The sequence below is a fragment of the Rattus norvegicus genome, chromosome 10 (assembly GCF_036323735.1).
Source record: "Rattus norvegicus strain BN/NHsdMcwi chromosome 10, GRCr8, whole genome shotgun sequence".
NCBI lineage: Eukaryota > Metazoa > Chordata > Mammalia > Rodentia > Muridae > Rattus > Rattus norvegicus.
Genome location: NC_086028.1, coordinates 81915139 through 81930148, shown reverse-complemented (window position 1 = coordinate 81930148; position 15010 = coordinate 81915139). Strand labels below are relative to the sequence as shown.

General features: G+C 46.7%; 1 protein-coding gene across 2 annotated transcripts in view; it reads right to left on the bottom strand.

The window, feature by feature from the left end:
• Positions 1 to 8188, bottom strand: part of Skap1 (src kinase associated phosphoprotein 1) — a 307146-nt gene extending 298958 nt beyond the window's left edge. The window contains exon 1 of one of the 2 annotated variants that reach the window (XM_017597053.3): positions 7990 to 8188. In XM_017597053.3, the coding sequence (XP_017452542.1) occupies positions 7990 to 8035 (46 nt within the window). In that variant the 5' untranslated portion in view covers positions 8036 to 8188. The remainder of the gene's footprint in view (positions 1 to 7989) is intronic. The other variant, NM_173311.2, reaches the window with a different exon arrangement.
• Between the last annotated feature and the right edge of the window lie 6822 nt (positions 8189 to 15010).

The following is a 15010-nucleotide window of genomic DNA, read 5'->3' as shown; positions in this document are numbered from 1 at the left end:
GTGTGTGTGAGAGAGAGAGAGAGAGAGAGAGAGAGAGAGAGAGAGAGAGAGAGACCCACAGGATATCTTTCAGGAGCTGGTTCTTTCCTTCAACCACCATCAGTTCTGGAGATGAAACTCAGGTTGTCAGGCTTGGGCAGCAAGCACTTTTACCCACTGAGTCCTCTCATCAGCCCAGTCTTTGACTTTATACATGAATTAATCAGCTGAGTCTCCCTCCCTACCATTTGTGGCGCGCCCGAGTGTGTGTGTGTGTGTGTGTGTGTGTGTGTGTGTGTGTGTGTGTTTGTGCGCGCGCGCGCGTGTATTTTCATTGTTTTATCCTACAATAACCAGAAGGAGAATTAAAAACATAAATGCTCCATGCCTTTAGGGTCATTAGGCAGAAACCCTCAGGTCACACTACCTACAACCTCTGTACTCTTTTTTTTTTTTTTCTTTTTTTTTTTTTTTTTTTTTTCCGGAGCTGGGGACCGAACCCAGGGCCTTGCGCTTCCTAGGTAAGCGCTCTACCACTGAGCTAAATCCCCAGCCCCAACCTCTGTACTCTTGACAGCGTCTCCATTGTGCACAGGCGATTTTCTGGAAGTAAAAACAAGGCTGAGAGATGGGACCTTAGCCTTATTGTCAAGTTTTACTTCTTAACAAAAGGCCGATGTGTGCTGAACAATGACAGGGGAGTCAGGGGCAGGTGGATCTCTGTAACTTGGCCAGCCTGGTCTACATAGCAAGTTCCCAGCTAGCCAAGGCTATGTAGTGAGACCTTCCCTCAAGAAAGAAAGAGATAATTAGTTGTCAAGTCAAATGTTTAATATTGTTTTACTTAATTTATTATTTACTTTACGCATAGGAGTACACTGTCGCTGTCTTCAGACACACAAGAAAAGGGCATCAATCCCTTTACAGATGGTTGTGAGCCACAAGTGGTTGCTGGGAATTGAACTCAGGACCTCTAAGAAGAGCAGTTTGTGCTCTTAACTGCTGAGCCATCTCCCCAAGGCCCCTTAGATTAAGTTTTATAACAAGCTCTTAACAAAATGAATGCTGCAGGGTGGTGGTGGCACATGCCATTAAGTTCAATACTCCAGGAAGCAGAGGCAGCTGGATCTCTGAGTTCAAGATCAGCCTGGTCTACAGAGCGAGTTCCAGGACAGCCAGGGCGACCCAGAGAACTGTCAAGTCATTTTTCCCAATTATGGTATTTTCATCTAATTGGTCCATAAATAGACAAGACAAAGTGTCATGAAGACTGCCAATGGAGGGGTGGGGAAATGAAACACTAAGATTTTAGATTGGATACACTGGGGTATTTAAGGTAATTGCTGAACTCCCAGTGGTCTCGTGACTCCCCACTCACCTGTAACAAGGAAACAGCAATGGAGGTTTCTGTCTCTACCAAAGGCCATCATGAGACTTGCAGAAGCTACACCACTAGCCAGTCTGGTTCTTTTATGGATCAGTAATGTGTGACTTAAAGGGACAGTAATGAGATTTTACTTAAATGTACAGAATTCCAGTAGCCTGGAATCCAGTATTTCCAGCGTGTCCTGGTGGACACTGCTTTGATTTGGCTGGTGTGGTTTGCTAGGTATGACAAGGTGGGAAGGCCACACGGGTGCTCACTCACAATACACATAAATCCCTACCTGTGCTCAGCCCCATCAGCCATGGCTGGGGTGGGGCCCTGGAAGCCACTTCCTGCCTTTGGTTTGCTTTCCTCTCCTCCATAACCCCTGACCTTTCCTATCCACTCTTTTCTCTTGGGCTCCTGTCCTCGGTGGGTGTCATCTACCTCTAAGGCTGTGTTGTTCTGTGTTCTGAGTGCTAAGTACACAGCATACACTAAGCACAGCCACTCTAGCTTTAAAAAACGTTAGTGCGGCACGTAGTAGCACTACGTAGTGGCCACCACTTTGATCCCAGCACTCGAAAGGCAAAGGCTGGGGGACCTCTGTGAGTTCAAGGCCAGCCTAGTCTACAGAGCAAGTTCCTGGACAGATAGTATATACAAAGAAACCCTGTCTTCCGGGAAAACAAAACCAAAACAAACACCAACGACAAACGAAGAACAGAGAAAGAATTATCATTGAAGACTTAAGAGGAAATGAGGCAGAACTGCCACCTTGCTCCTAGGGTTATTTTTAAATCAACAGATCATGGAGCCAGGTGAGGTTCACGCCGCCTTTAGTCCCAGCACCTGGGAGACAGAGACAAAAGCAGGTAGATCTCTGTGAGCTGGAGGCCAGCCTGCTGTACGTAGTGAGTCCAAGGCCTGCCAGGGTCTCAATAAAATAAGACTATTTCCTAATGTTCACCTCAATATTTGCTTATAGGAACGTTATATCTATGGCAAAAGAAATACATGGAAATTTAACAGTTGTTGACAATGGGTGACTGATACTCTGATTTCTGGTTTCAATTACGAAAATTATCACTGTTTTCAATCTTATTTACATTCCAAATGTTGCCTCCCTTCCCAGTCCCCCCTCCCAGAGTAAAGACCCCATACCTCCTCCCCTTTGCCTCTGAGAGGATGCTCCCCCACTCACCCACCCCCATCTCAAACCCCGGCATCCTCCATTCCTGGAGCATCAAGTTATCACTTTTATAGTCAGAAAAAAAAAGTAACATTAAAACTCACATTTTACCACTCGAGATTCAGGAGAGCAGTAACCCACCTGTCAGCAAGACCACCAGCATCAAACGTTAAACAAAAAAGGCAGAGCAGCCAAATGCACACCACAAAGCCATGCCTCAGAGCCTAGGAATTTGTTTATCAAGACAGCTGCTCTGGACTGTCGAGATGGCGCAAAGGTGCTTGTGGCCAGGGCTCAGGATGTAAGTTCAGTCTCTGGAACCCATCCACATGGTGGACAGAAAAAAAACCTTTCACCCCAGCTATGTATTATTGCTGTCTCTCTCGGTCTCTCTCTCTCTCTACACACACACACACACACACACACACACACACACACACACACACACACACACACACAGAGTACTGGGAATTGAACCAAGGTCTACACGCTATACCAGTGAGCCACATCTCCATCCCAAAGATGCCTCTTATACCTACTTTTACACATGGCTCCAAAATACTCAATTATCTAGTGTTCCAGAAACACCAAAGCCACAGATCCAACCAACAGAATAGCAAAAGGTCTCAGCTTCACCAAGAAGGTTATAAATGGCAAAACATCGAGTGCAAAGCAGACTGGAGTCTGGCTCAGAGAGAGATCTTAGACTAGCATGCATGAGGCCGTGGGCTCAGTCCCCAGCTTCATATAAGCGAATTAATCAGACGTGGCAGTCACAAGGCAACCCAGACTATCCCAGTCAGAAATGGCTTTAAACAGCAGACGGTCACCAAACAACACTGAGTTTAGAAGAATTTAAGTGAGACTCGTTCCAAGACCAGTAACTGGTTGAAGAAATGGGGGAGGGTTGTTCCCAATTCCTGTTTTAAAAGAATTGATCAAAGATATTTACGAGTTAGAGGGTTTAAAAGAACCTTTGCTATCTAGAGAAACGGAAAGAAGTTTTATCCTTTCATCTAGGTCTAACACTTTGGAGAACTACCTAGAAGGAAATGGCTGAAGGGTTTGGTTGTCGTTTTTTTGTTTTGTTTGAGACGGGTCCTGGAACTCAGGCGGGCCTTGGACTCACACGAGAGCCACCTGCCCCTGCCTCTCGAGTGCTAGGATCAAAGGTGTGCATCACCACCAAGGGCAGCTGCTAAAATTTAAATGTAAGCAACCATTAGGAGGGTATGAGGGGGCGGGTACTAGGGAGCCAGGCAGTGACTGGGCTTCAGTCCTTCCAAGCCCCATGGGGGCCCTGGATAGGCAGCTGGATCTCTCAGCTATCAGGGTGAAGTCAGCAGGTTTCCTATCTATCTGCTGCCCCCCCTTCACACTTTCCTCTTCGGTTCTTACTTAAAAAGAGTTAGAGACAGAGACCCACACAAGGGGGGTGGCGCTAGAAGGACCAGGAAGAGGAGGCTGTTTGTGTCCCGCAACGGAGATTACAAGCCACCAGCCCATTGTTCTTGTTTTCAGCATCGTTATCAATCAACAAAGGCACAAAAAGAAAACGTCTACATCTGAAGCCTGACCACCTAAAAACAGACCCGAATATTTCCTGTTCTTTCAGCAAATCGGAAGATGCCCTCCGTTCCTTATCTACACCGTGCCTTATTCACTGATATGGGACCACTTTCTGTCCCTGCGTGGGGAGCTCACAGAGCCGATGGAAGAGGCTGCTTCCTGGGATGCTAGAAGCTTCTCCTCACCTTACCCTTTGCTAAAATAACAACAGAGACAGTGTTTTGGTTTGCTCTGTTTTGATGTAAGCTTTCTACACAACTTCCCACGGCTAAGCAGGAAAAACCATCACTCCTGAAGTTAATGGCCCTTTAACGTCTGGGCCTCCGTTCGTCTGTTTTGTTTTGTTTTGTTTTGTTTTAAACCTATCTGACTATTCTTTCTTGACTCAAGAAGTAATACATGACCTTTGCACAATTTAACCAATTGAAGATAAATGTAATAAAAATCACGAACCCCTACACGTCTCTCTGTCCTTAAAAGGAAACTGTTGGGGTTGGGGATTTAGCTCAGTGGTAGAGCGCTTGCCTAACGAGCGCAAGGCCCTGGGTTCGGTCCCCAGCTCCGAAAAAAAGAAAAAAAAAGAAAAGAAAAAAAAAAAACAAAGGAAACTGTTGAGAGCGTGGGACACTTCTGAGGCTTACATAAATCTATATGGTGTGTGGAACTTTTTTATTTTGGCCTTTTGTTTTGAAATAGAAATGGGCCATTATATGTACTACTGTGTATTTTGCCTCTTTCGGCCTAAAAACATGCCATGGACACTTTGTAAGCCAAGATAGACAGATGTCAGACAGACACACAGATCTCCTGCGTTCTTTTTTTTTTTTTTTTTTTTTTGGTTCTTTTTTTTTGGAGCTGGGGACCGAACCCAGGGCCTTGCGCTTCCTAGGCAAGCGCTCTACCACTGAGCTAAATCCCCAACCCCTCTCCTGCGTTCTTTACATAAACTAAGATGGATATCCCATGATCCAATTGACCATCACCCGCTTTTCCCACCTCATGGACATCTGGGATACACTTATATAAACATATATATTCCTGGTCTTTAATTTCTATAACATGTTCCTAGAAGTGGGACTTCCATGTCAAATGAGACTCCTCAAATGTTGAAATCTTTATACTTAAAATTAATTCCAGACCCTCATTATTGCAAAAATCTCGGTATGAACCTGGCACAGTATTGTGCATATTTTATTTTTTTAAAGCACAAACACTATATCAAAAAGTGTCCCTGTCATTTTATGCTTCTATTGTTACAAATAGATAAATGTTTAAGTTATGGCTGTGATGGCCAGCATTAAATCACTGTGCAAATGCTTATGACTTGGTTTATGAAAGCAGTAATTCATTGTGGAAACTCCAGCCCCATGCTGTGCGGTAGCAACAGTCACAACTCTCACATCCTGTGACTCCCTCCCACCGAGCGACTACACAGAGATCAAGGACCTATGTTTTTCCTAATTCTTAACAGTGAACCACAGACAACAAACCGACGGCCATTTTGGATTCCTAATACTCAAAATTTGTAACAGTGAATCATTTTGCTGGTTTACACTAGAGAACACATTCCATTAAAAATAAAAACCTATAACCAATAGGTTGCTCTCATCACACAAATCTTTCGAGAACATACTTTTAAATCACTCTTCAATAGAATCGTTGGTTATATCCCACTTCACATCTCCCCCACTTCAGATCCAAGAGCACAATTACAAACTTAAAGGGGAGGGGTGACTTTAAAGAAATCATTAGCCAGCGAAGCTCCTCACAATGTAACCTCAGACTCCCCTATATCTTCTGAAGACCGGAGCACTATCAGAGATTGTTAAGACACAGCAAGTTTGATACAGAAATATGTGACATGCAATTAATCTCCATTCATAGCCGGCTCTGCCTGTCAGCAAACAAAGGTTCTGCTTTAGAAGGAGATCTGAAGACTTCAATTAAAAACAGTCGGCTAACAAGAAAATAATCTGAGCTAAGGGAAGGTGGCAGGTGCAAAAATGAGTTGTTTACCAAAGTGTCAGTTTTGAACAATAAGGAACTGCATGTCAAAAACATCGAAGCAGGGGAGGGATCGTGTCGCACTCGAGCCTCCAAAAAGAAGAGGGGCTTTCTATCGATGCTGTGCACCAAACTGAGGTATCATTTAATAAGCTTGTAAAATGGGTTTCTTCTCATAAAATAACTGACACCAACAGAGAGAGAGAGATACTCCGGCTTTAAATACAACTTGTGGCTGCAGTTCCTTCCCTAAAACCCAAGACAACCACAGCCTTCCTTTATGTATCTACTACCAAACTAGCGCTGGTTAAATCTCTTTAGGTGTCTGGTGACTTCTATCTTCCAAATAACTTGTTATTTCTACAGTTCCTTGGTTTACACACTGAGTGGACTTTAGGTAATTTAGAGAATGTAGCTCAGTGGTAGGACATCTAACGATCACGCATATGGTCCTAGATTCAATCCCCTAAGCACAAGGGAGGGCGGTGGTGGGTAAAAGTGCTTAGCACCAAGCCTGAAGACCTGAGTTTGATCCCCATCACTGGAGGATAGAAGATGAGACCCAATTCTCAACAGCTGCCATCTGAACTCCACAAACCCGCTGTGGCCATGCACACCCCACACCCACACACTCCAAAAGTAAGTAAACAAAACGCTTTTCTAAGAATACATTTTTTGAAACATCACCTCAAAAGAAACACCTAGCTTCCAGCTCTTACAGAGAAGCAATCCAGAATAGAAACAGTGCCGCAGACAGAATCCAAATGCACTGGCCAAATCCTTGATTAGAAGGCATTTATACCAAGATAACAAGGTAATGGAGATATGAAACCAATTAAATGGAGAGAAACTGGAAAGAATACAGCTTGCCAAAATCATGACCTGCCCAAGGCAGGCCATCTGTTAACTATGTGTCAGATATGTCGCCTGGATGCCAAAAGGCTTAATTCTGAGCAGTTTCCTCTTGAGACCCTTACGCAACTGCAGATTCCAGACCTCTGTCCTTCCAGGAAGGTCAGTCATAGGAGTAAAATGAATTTTCACCTTGTGAGCCAAGCACAAGATACTGTCCATCAGGAAAGTTCTTTGGAGTATCAGGAATGTATGCTAAGTGTTGCAAAGTGTGACTTTAACTCTAAAAGACTTTTTTGAAGGTGAAGCCATCACAACGTGACACTTCAGGAAGGTTAGGAACGTCATACTCTGAGGCTTCCCTTGGATAGATGACAGCACCCCCCTCCCCCACCAGTCTTCAGAATAGTAAAGGACTCCTTGGCTTACCACACTTATAAGAAGTCCTGGGGCTGGGAATTTAGCTCAGTAGTAGAGCGCTTGCCTAGGAAGCACAAGACCCTGGGTTCAGTCCCCAGCTCCGAAAAAAAGAACCAAAAAAAAAAAAAAAAAAAAAAGAAGTCCTCTAACCACCAGGCTTGGCCCAAAGACCCATATATCTCCACAGATCCCTTCTGTGTGTCGTGGGTCTTCCGCGAGGTGAGGAGTCAGGACTGGGGAGGGTAAGAACTAACCTGCTACAGACCTCAGGGATTTCCCAGGAGACAGGTTCAAGACCAAGCAAGGTGTCAGGGGAGGCCATGAACTGGCCTGCAAGACCCCAGAAACCTAGAAGTGATATAGATGCCTAGAAGGGACGGAAAATGTGTAACTCAAGGGAGATGTGGGGACCCTGAGGTGGGACAATGGGCAATAGGCTGGCTTTGGGGACAAGAGGAGGATTGAGGACTCTGGGAGCCTGGAACTTATATTATAGGGCTGTAGGGCTGATGCCTTGGTGTCTCCTTTCTTGCCTTCAGCCCAGCACTGAAAGGCCCTCCCAGAGGGGAGGGTCAGGACAGAGGTCTGGCACTGAGCCAGGAGTTACCTTCCAGGAGCCAACAGATCTCCTCCGGGAGGGCGATGGCCTGCATTTGGCACGGCGAGAGGGTGGCCACAGCAGAAGGAGGGACAAGGGACACGAGGCCTGTTTTGACGGCGGCAGGCAGAAGGAGGCGAGCTGCACCCCGGGCACCTGTACCTCGGCTGCACTTGGGGCCCCGCGCCGGGCGGGGCCGCCGGCCGCGCGCTCAGGAAGCGGCGCGCGCAGCGGGCGGCGGGAGCGGGACCCGGGGCGCAGGTGCACTGATGGCACCAAGGTGGCATGCAAGGTCAAAGGCGTGGCCCTTTGAGCCCCGCACCAAAAGATTGCTAGACTCCGAAGAGCTTTAGAGGCTAAATCTTGGCGGAAACATCTAAGCCCTGAGCAATTTGACCTTGGGGCGGTAGGTTTAAAAGGCCATGGTTGTTCCTGAACTGGGGGGCAGAGGCAGAATCCAAGAAAGGACTTGGTCCTATCCAGCTCACCGTCGGGGAAAGCCTTGCTGGTTAAAAATTAAAATCTGGAGTCCCAGCGACAATATAGATTCTCAACATTTGAGAGACTCAGCATCAGATGCAATGCACAGAGAGAGACGGAGGGAATGTCCTCTCTGGAGGTGAAAGGCTGTGGGAAGGTGGGAAACAGCTCTTTCTCGGAGCACAGGAAGGAAGAAAGTGCTCGACAAGATCACAGGGCTATACCCTTTCCCCCTCAAAGTACAGCCAGTCAGTGCCCAAGTTTGGGTTGTAGTAAGTACACCACGAACTTGGGCGGTGGTACGTGGAATCCTTTGTTATTTTTGTCAACCACTTGTCAACGGGGCCGTGAAGAACCGAGAGCAGCGGCATGGATGAAATAAGAAAGAGCATGAACACAAGGGAAGGATGGGAGCACCCGTGGGTGCGCAGGTACTTAAAGGGGAGCTAAATACCAGACCGGGTTTTAAAAGGGTGGGAAGACTTCGTAGATGGAAAATGATCTATAATTATGTGGCCTCTGCATCTCTTCACCTCTACCAACTCTCTCTCTCTCTCTCTCTCTCTCTCTCTCTCTCTCTCTCTCTCTCTCTCTCTCTCTCCTGGATTCTATTCTAAGGATAGGTAGGAAGGACTCGGAGCACATGACAGGAGGGAGGCAAACGATTTGTTTATTATGTAGAAGAAGGCAGAGCAAAGAGAAGAGGCCGTTCAGAAGGGCCCAAGGCAGACGGATGGATCTCCTGGAATAGGTGCGTGCACACAACCCATGAAGCTGTGGCCTCAAGGTTAGGGGCCCTCCCTTTTAAGGGTTTCAGTGGCGTTTATCATATCCCGACACCCGAGAAGGAATGGTCTTGGTTTCAGGACCTCATGACACACATATAAATTGCAACAAGTTGATCTGAAGGGATAGAACCTGTCAGGGGTCGCCAGGGAATCCGACTCCATGGTGCTGCTTGTTCCTTACTGGGTGAATCTATAGGGATGGGCTTGGGCTGCCTCTTCCAGGCTCTGGATGGGTGTAGGCTGCCTCCGGGGACATTTTTCCCTACCTTGCTGTCCCCCTGATAAAACCGAAGCTGCTTGAGAATCACTTGGGGTGCATGCATGTTTAAACATGGAGGCCATGTGGGTCTGACACTCTCTTCTTTTTGTAAACATAAAACCGTTCTTCCAAAGGGGAGGGTATAAGCTTCCCTCTATAGTGCACAAACTTCCTCCATTTCTCTTCTAGCAATGGGGATAAAAAAGGACAGCCCCTCCCTCTTTCTTCAGTAAAAGGCAGAAGGTTTCTAGGTTCTGAGGAGAGCCCAGAGTGCCCCACCCTCGTATTTAAGGTCAGCATGGTCACATAGGGTAGGTGCTCAGGAGTTGTTTGACAAAGGGCAGAACCCCAGGCTTCCTGCCACCTAGGGAGAAGCGAAACTGCACCGGGTAGACACACTTCTTGCATTTCTTCCCCTGTGGATGCCTGGGATGGGAGAGATGGAGGTAGAGGGAGGTGTAAGTCAGGTGATGTGTGCTGGTGACTGGCAGTTTCCAATACGCTATTGTCATGTTGCATCAAGGTTCCTCGTTGCAGACAGAAGCCTGCCTCCACACATGAGTGCTGCCCCTCCTTAATCATCTGAGGACCCCGGTTCAGCAGTCAGCCTCACTCCTAATGACATTCTGTTAAATGGACAAATTCCTTTGAAGCCCTGTCCTCCTTTGAAATCCAATTTCGCAGGAAGCCAAATCTGATTGGGGGTAGCCATGGAAACGACATGGAGGAGTCTTGCAGGAGGTGGAGAGAGGCAAAGCAAAAAAAAAAAAAAAAAAAAAAAAAAAAAAAAAAAAAAAAAGAAAAAAAAGGTGATAGTCAAGAGTCCTTTACTGCTCTGTCGGAAATATCAAAGAGATCTAGAGAGGTTGCCAGCGAGTCCCTGCCCAGGTCCTGTTCTGTGTGGCTGGGTACCTACCATGTGGCTGTCATGGAAGAAAGCAGCCAGCTGTCTCCACACACAGGCAGCGGTCCAGATCTGTCTGCCTTCCCCCTCCTCCCTCCCCCACCCCAATCCCAACATCTTCCCCTTCTAGCCATCACCCCTTAAAGGCAAACAACAAAAGAATGACAAGGTGAAAAAAAAAATACAAGGCCCCCGCAGATAAGAGGTCCTAGGGAACAGAGGCCGTGAAATTAATCTAAAATTCCTTGTAATTAGATAAGATAAGGGTATCTAGAGAGAGCAGAACAGTCAGAAATGGAGTCCAGCCACACAGCATGCAGAATACGCATGCCCTGTCCACTGAGACTCCTCACATGCTGTCAGCAGACAGAAGATGCAGAGAATGGAAGCCGTGTTGGCCTCTGGGCTACTTGAAGATGCTGTCTGCACGTCCTCTTGCCAGGTGGGCGCTTAGTATTCATCCATGGGGCGTCCAAAGGGCTCAATCAGGGAGAAACAAGAACATCTGGCACCTAAAACGCCATGGTGTCGGTAACAATCACAAGCAAAGCCGGAGCCGGCTGGCACTGCCCCACGCTGGGCTTGGTGGGTCTTGGGAGGAGACTGCAGGGCAGCATCTGAGGCTTTATCCTCAGCCTGCTATCGATCCCCAAACACTGGGTCATGACACATGGCAGAGCTGACGTCTGCCCTGTGGATGTGCCGAAGCCACATCTCAACCTTTCCATCCCAGCCGCATCAACCAGGTTTATTGACTCTTTTATTGACAGTGCTGGGGCTTAATGAGGACAAGAGTTGCACACTTCATTAAGGGATGTGGAAGGGAGAGATGATGTGCAAAGTCGGTGCCAAAACCTGGGCTCACCGTACGCCTCTTTCAAGGCCCCAGAAACCAACACGCATCATGCTACCTCGAAGGCAGAGGAAGGGCAAAGACGACAGCGTGGCGCATCGCTTCCATCATATCTGGGGCCTCAGAGCACAGGGCTTCCACCGCCTGCCAGGAGCCTTGCTATAGCGAATTAGCAAACCCCCAAAAACGTGCACCTTCAATAATGTCCCTTTCCAGGTCACACCCATAAATTCTCTGCTATTTGAAACAGCAAGGATGGCAGGTGGGCAGCACAACATATCAGAAAAGATTCCCATAACAGGTTCTCATTGAGGTCCAGGCAAAGAGTATATGAGGGAAGATTAAAATTCAGGAGACCTGAATGTGGTGGTACACACCGGAATCCCAACACTCAGAAAGCTAAAGCAAGAGGATTGTCAGAAGCTCAAGGCCAACAAAGGCTGCACGGTTAGTACCAGGCCAACCAGGCCTATACTGTGAGAAAGGATCTCAAAAGAAATAAAGGAAGAAAAGAGTGATTGCTTAGCCTATCGAGTGCTTCCAGCCAGCATACGTGTGAGGACTTGAGTTAGATCTCCAGTACTTACCCAAGAAGCTGGGTGGGCATAATGGGATGCACTTGTAATTCCCAGAGCTGGGGAGGTGGGGCAAGCAAGTCCTAAGGCTTGATGGATATCAAGACTGGCCTATCACTGAACCCCAGGTCTTAGTGAGAGATTCTGTCTCAAAGAGGAATGACAGCCAAGGTTGGCCTCTGGCCTCTGACCTCTACCTATATGTATACTAAGTACATACACACACACACACACACACACACACACACACACACACACACACACAGAGAGAGAGAGAGGGGGGGGGGTTAAAAGAATCTTTAAGGGGCTGGGGATTTAGCTCAGTGGTAGAGCGCTTACCTAGGAAGCGCAAGGCCCTGGGTTCGGTCCCCAGCTCCGAAAAAAAAGAACCAAAAAATAAATAAATAAATAAATAAAAAATAAAAGAATCTTTAAGGGGATCAAAGGATCAAAGTCAAGATGAGCATCAGACTCAGTGCTTTAGCCAGGGGCCCCCATTCAGAAGCTATTCTGGCATTAGGATCCTGTTACTGGGCTAAGTTCTGATGGATCAAAACGATACTAAGAGAAATAGTTACAACCTGGGATAGTTCTGGAATGTGCAGACTATGTGTCCATTTAAATAGTAACCTTTTTTCTTTGTCTTTCTTTTCACTGCTTCACTCTCCTCTCTTGAACTCTCCTTTCTCCAGCCCCAGGACCACAGTAGACACACCCCACCCCACCGGGGCACCCATGAGTCCAGCACAGGACCAGGGGTTCAAAGAAGTTGCTGACTCTGACACTTTCTATCTTTGATTGGCTCTCCTGGGAAGCTGAAGAGGGGTTTGGAGGGACTCAGAATGTGACAGCCTCTGCCAGATGAGGCTTTTGCTCCTGAGGAGCTGTGTAGTCTAAGCACTTGATCCACATGACAGGCAGATTGAGCCAAGGCCATAGTTGTGGGGTGGATATTTGCAGGATATTTCTTTGGAAAATGAGATAAAAAGAGGCAATCGTTTCTTTGTGGGTTAAACAATTAAAGCATTAGAAAGAACAGAGAAATAGCGGTATTCCTGAATTTCTCTCTCTCTCTCTCTCTCTCTCTCTCTCTCTCTCTCTCTCTCTCTCTCTCTCTCCCTTCATTTCATTTGTTATTTTAAAAGATTTTTAGCCATGTGGTGGTGGTGCACAGCTTAAACCCAGCACTCAGGAAGCAGAGACAGGTGGATCTTTTGTGGGGTCAAGTCCAGCCTGGTCTACAGAGTGAGTTCCCAGAATAACCAGGGCTGTACAAAGAAACCCGGTCTCAACCTCCCCTCCCTCCAGATTTTTTTAAAAATTATTTCCTAAATTCGTTCCCTTTCTTCTTCTTCTTCTTCTTCTTCTTCTTCTTCTTCTTCTTCTTCTTCTTCTTCTTCTTCTTCTTCTTCTTCTTCTTCTTCTTCTTCTCCTTCTTCTTCTTCTTCTTCTTCTTCTTCTTCTTCTTCTTCTTCTTCTTCTTCTTCTTCTTCTTCTTCTTCTTCTTCTTCTTCTTCTTCTTCTTCTTCTTCTTCTTCTTCTTCAGTTTTCCTCAGGTCATAGAATTCAGGATCTGGAGAATGAAATCCAAAGTGTGAGAAAGTGATGGTTTAGAACCTGGAAAGAAATTCTGGCGAGTGTTACACAGCGCTCTGGAACAACTGGGGTTTTCTGACCAGGGTCTCCATATCCGCAAATGTAATGAGAAGCACTCCCGGGTCAGAGAGGAAACAGCCGAGGTAGAGGATCTCAGCACAAGCACACCAGGCAGATTCCCTTTGCCCTACTGAGCCTGGTTCAGGATGACATTGCACACAATAGTGTGTGACATCAGGTTTCTCCTACTGCATCTTTCCTTCTAAAGGAAGGATGCCTCTCCTCCCCTCACTCCTCTACGGGAGTTCCTGACACCACCCTCTCCCACCATCTTCCACATCTCCAGTCTCAGCATTTTCTCTTCTCTTCCACCTTTCTGTCTATCTGTTAAAGCAAAATAAAAAGGCTTCCTTCTGGCTTGCAGCCCTCCCAGCTCTGCCTTCTCCTTTCCTGTCCCAGATCTTCCTCCTTCAGCTGTTGGGCTTTCTCTCAGCAGTCCAGCCCACTGCTATTCACAGGAGTGATTTTTCCTTCCTTAATAATCTGTCCTTTGGGGTGTGGTGACACACACCTTCCATCTCAGCGCTCAAGAAGCACAGACAGGTGGTTCTCTGTGAGTTCAAGGCCAGCCTGGGTTACATAACAAGTTTTAGGCCAGTCAGGACTACATAGGGAGATCTTGTCTCAAAAAAACAAAAGTAAATAAACTGTTTCTATTGCAGATGGCCTTGTCCTCAAATCTGGCGCCTGAAGAAATTGCTATTTTTTCCCCGTGCTTAATGACAATAAAGACAGTGTCTCAAAGTTGTTATAAGGGTTCAGTAGGCATATGCATGTACACACACACACACACACACACACACACACACACGCAGACACACAGAGAGACATACCCACACAGACACACACACATACACACACAGAGAGAGAGAGAGAGAGAGAGAGAGAGAGAGAGAGAGAGAGAGAGAGAGTTTGTGCCTATATCATGGAAGCTGCTTCCTCAGTGTTAGCCAAACCATCCATGGTCTCTCCCTTGACTTTAATTCCCCACTAAAGAATATCTGAGGATTCCACAAGGTATGTGGATGATGCTAGTCCCCAGAGATGAGAGTTCTCCTCCTTATGACATAAACTTGCTTTTAAAGAGATGCTGCAAATGTGGCTTTCTTAGTGTCTGGCCCCAATGAACCAGAGTGATGATATTTCCCTGCCCACCTCCAGAGACTCCCTCTCTGCCTCCGTCTATTTTGGAACACAGGTGGTACCCTCCCAAGAGAAGCCCCTGATTCGGAAGGCATGTGATATTAGCTTCCCTTTTCGCTCACTGTGGCAGAAACCATGCTTCCACCACAAATACAGACTCCGAGAGAACCAATCGGAAGGCAGATTATATCCATGAGTGTAGGGCTGCTGGCAGGGCTAAGATCTACAAAGAATATGGAATGGGAGAAGGGGAGGGTGTGGCAGGGGTGGGCAATAGTCTAAGTACAAGGCTATGAAAAGAGGAAACTGAGACGGATGAAAATACAGAGGAAAAATTTTAAAGAGAACAAGGAAAGGTTCTTATAGTTTGGG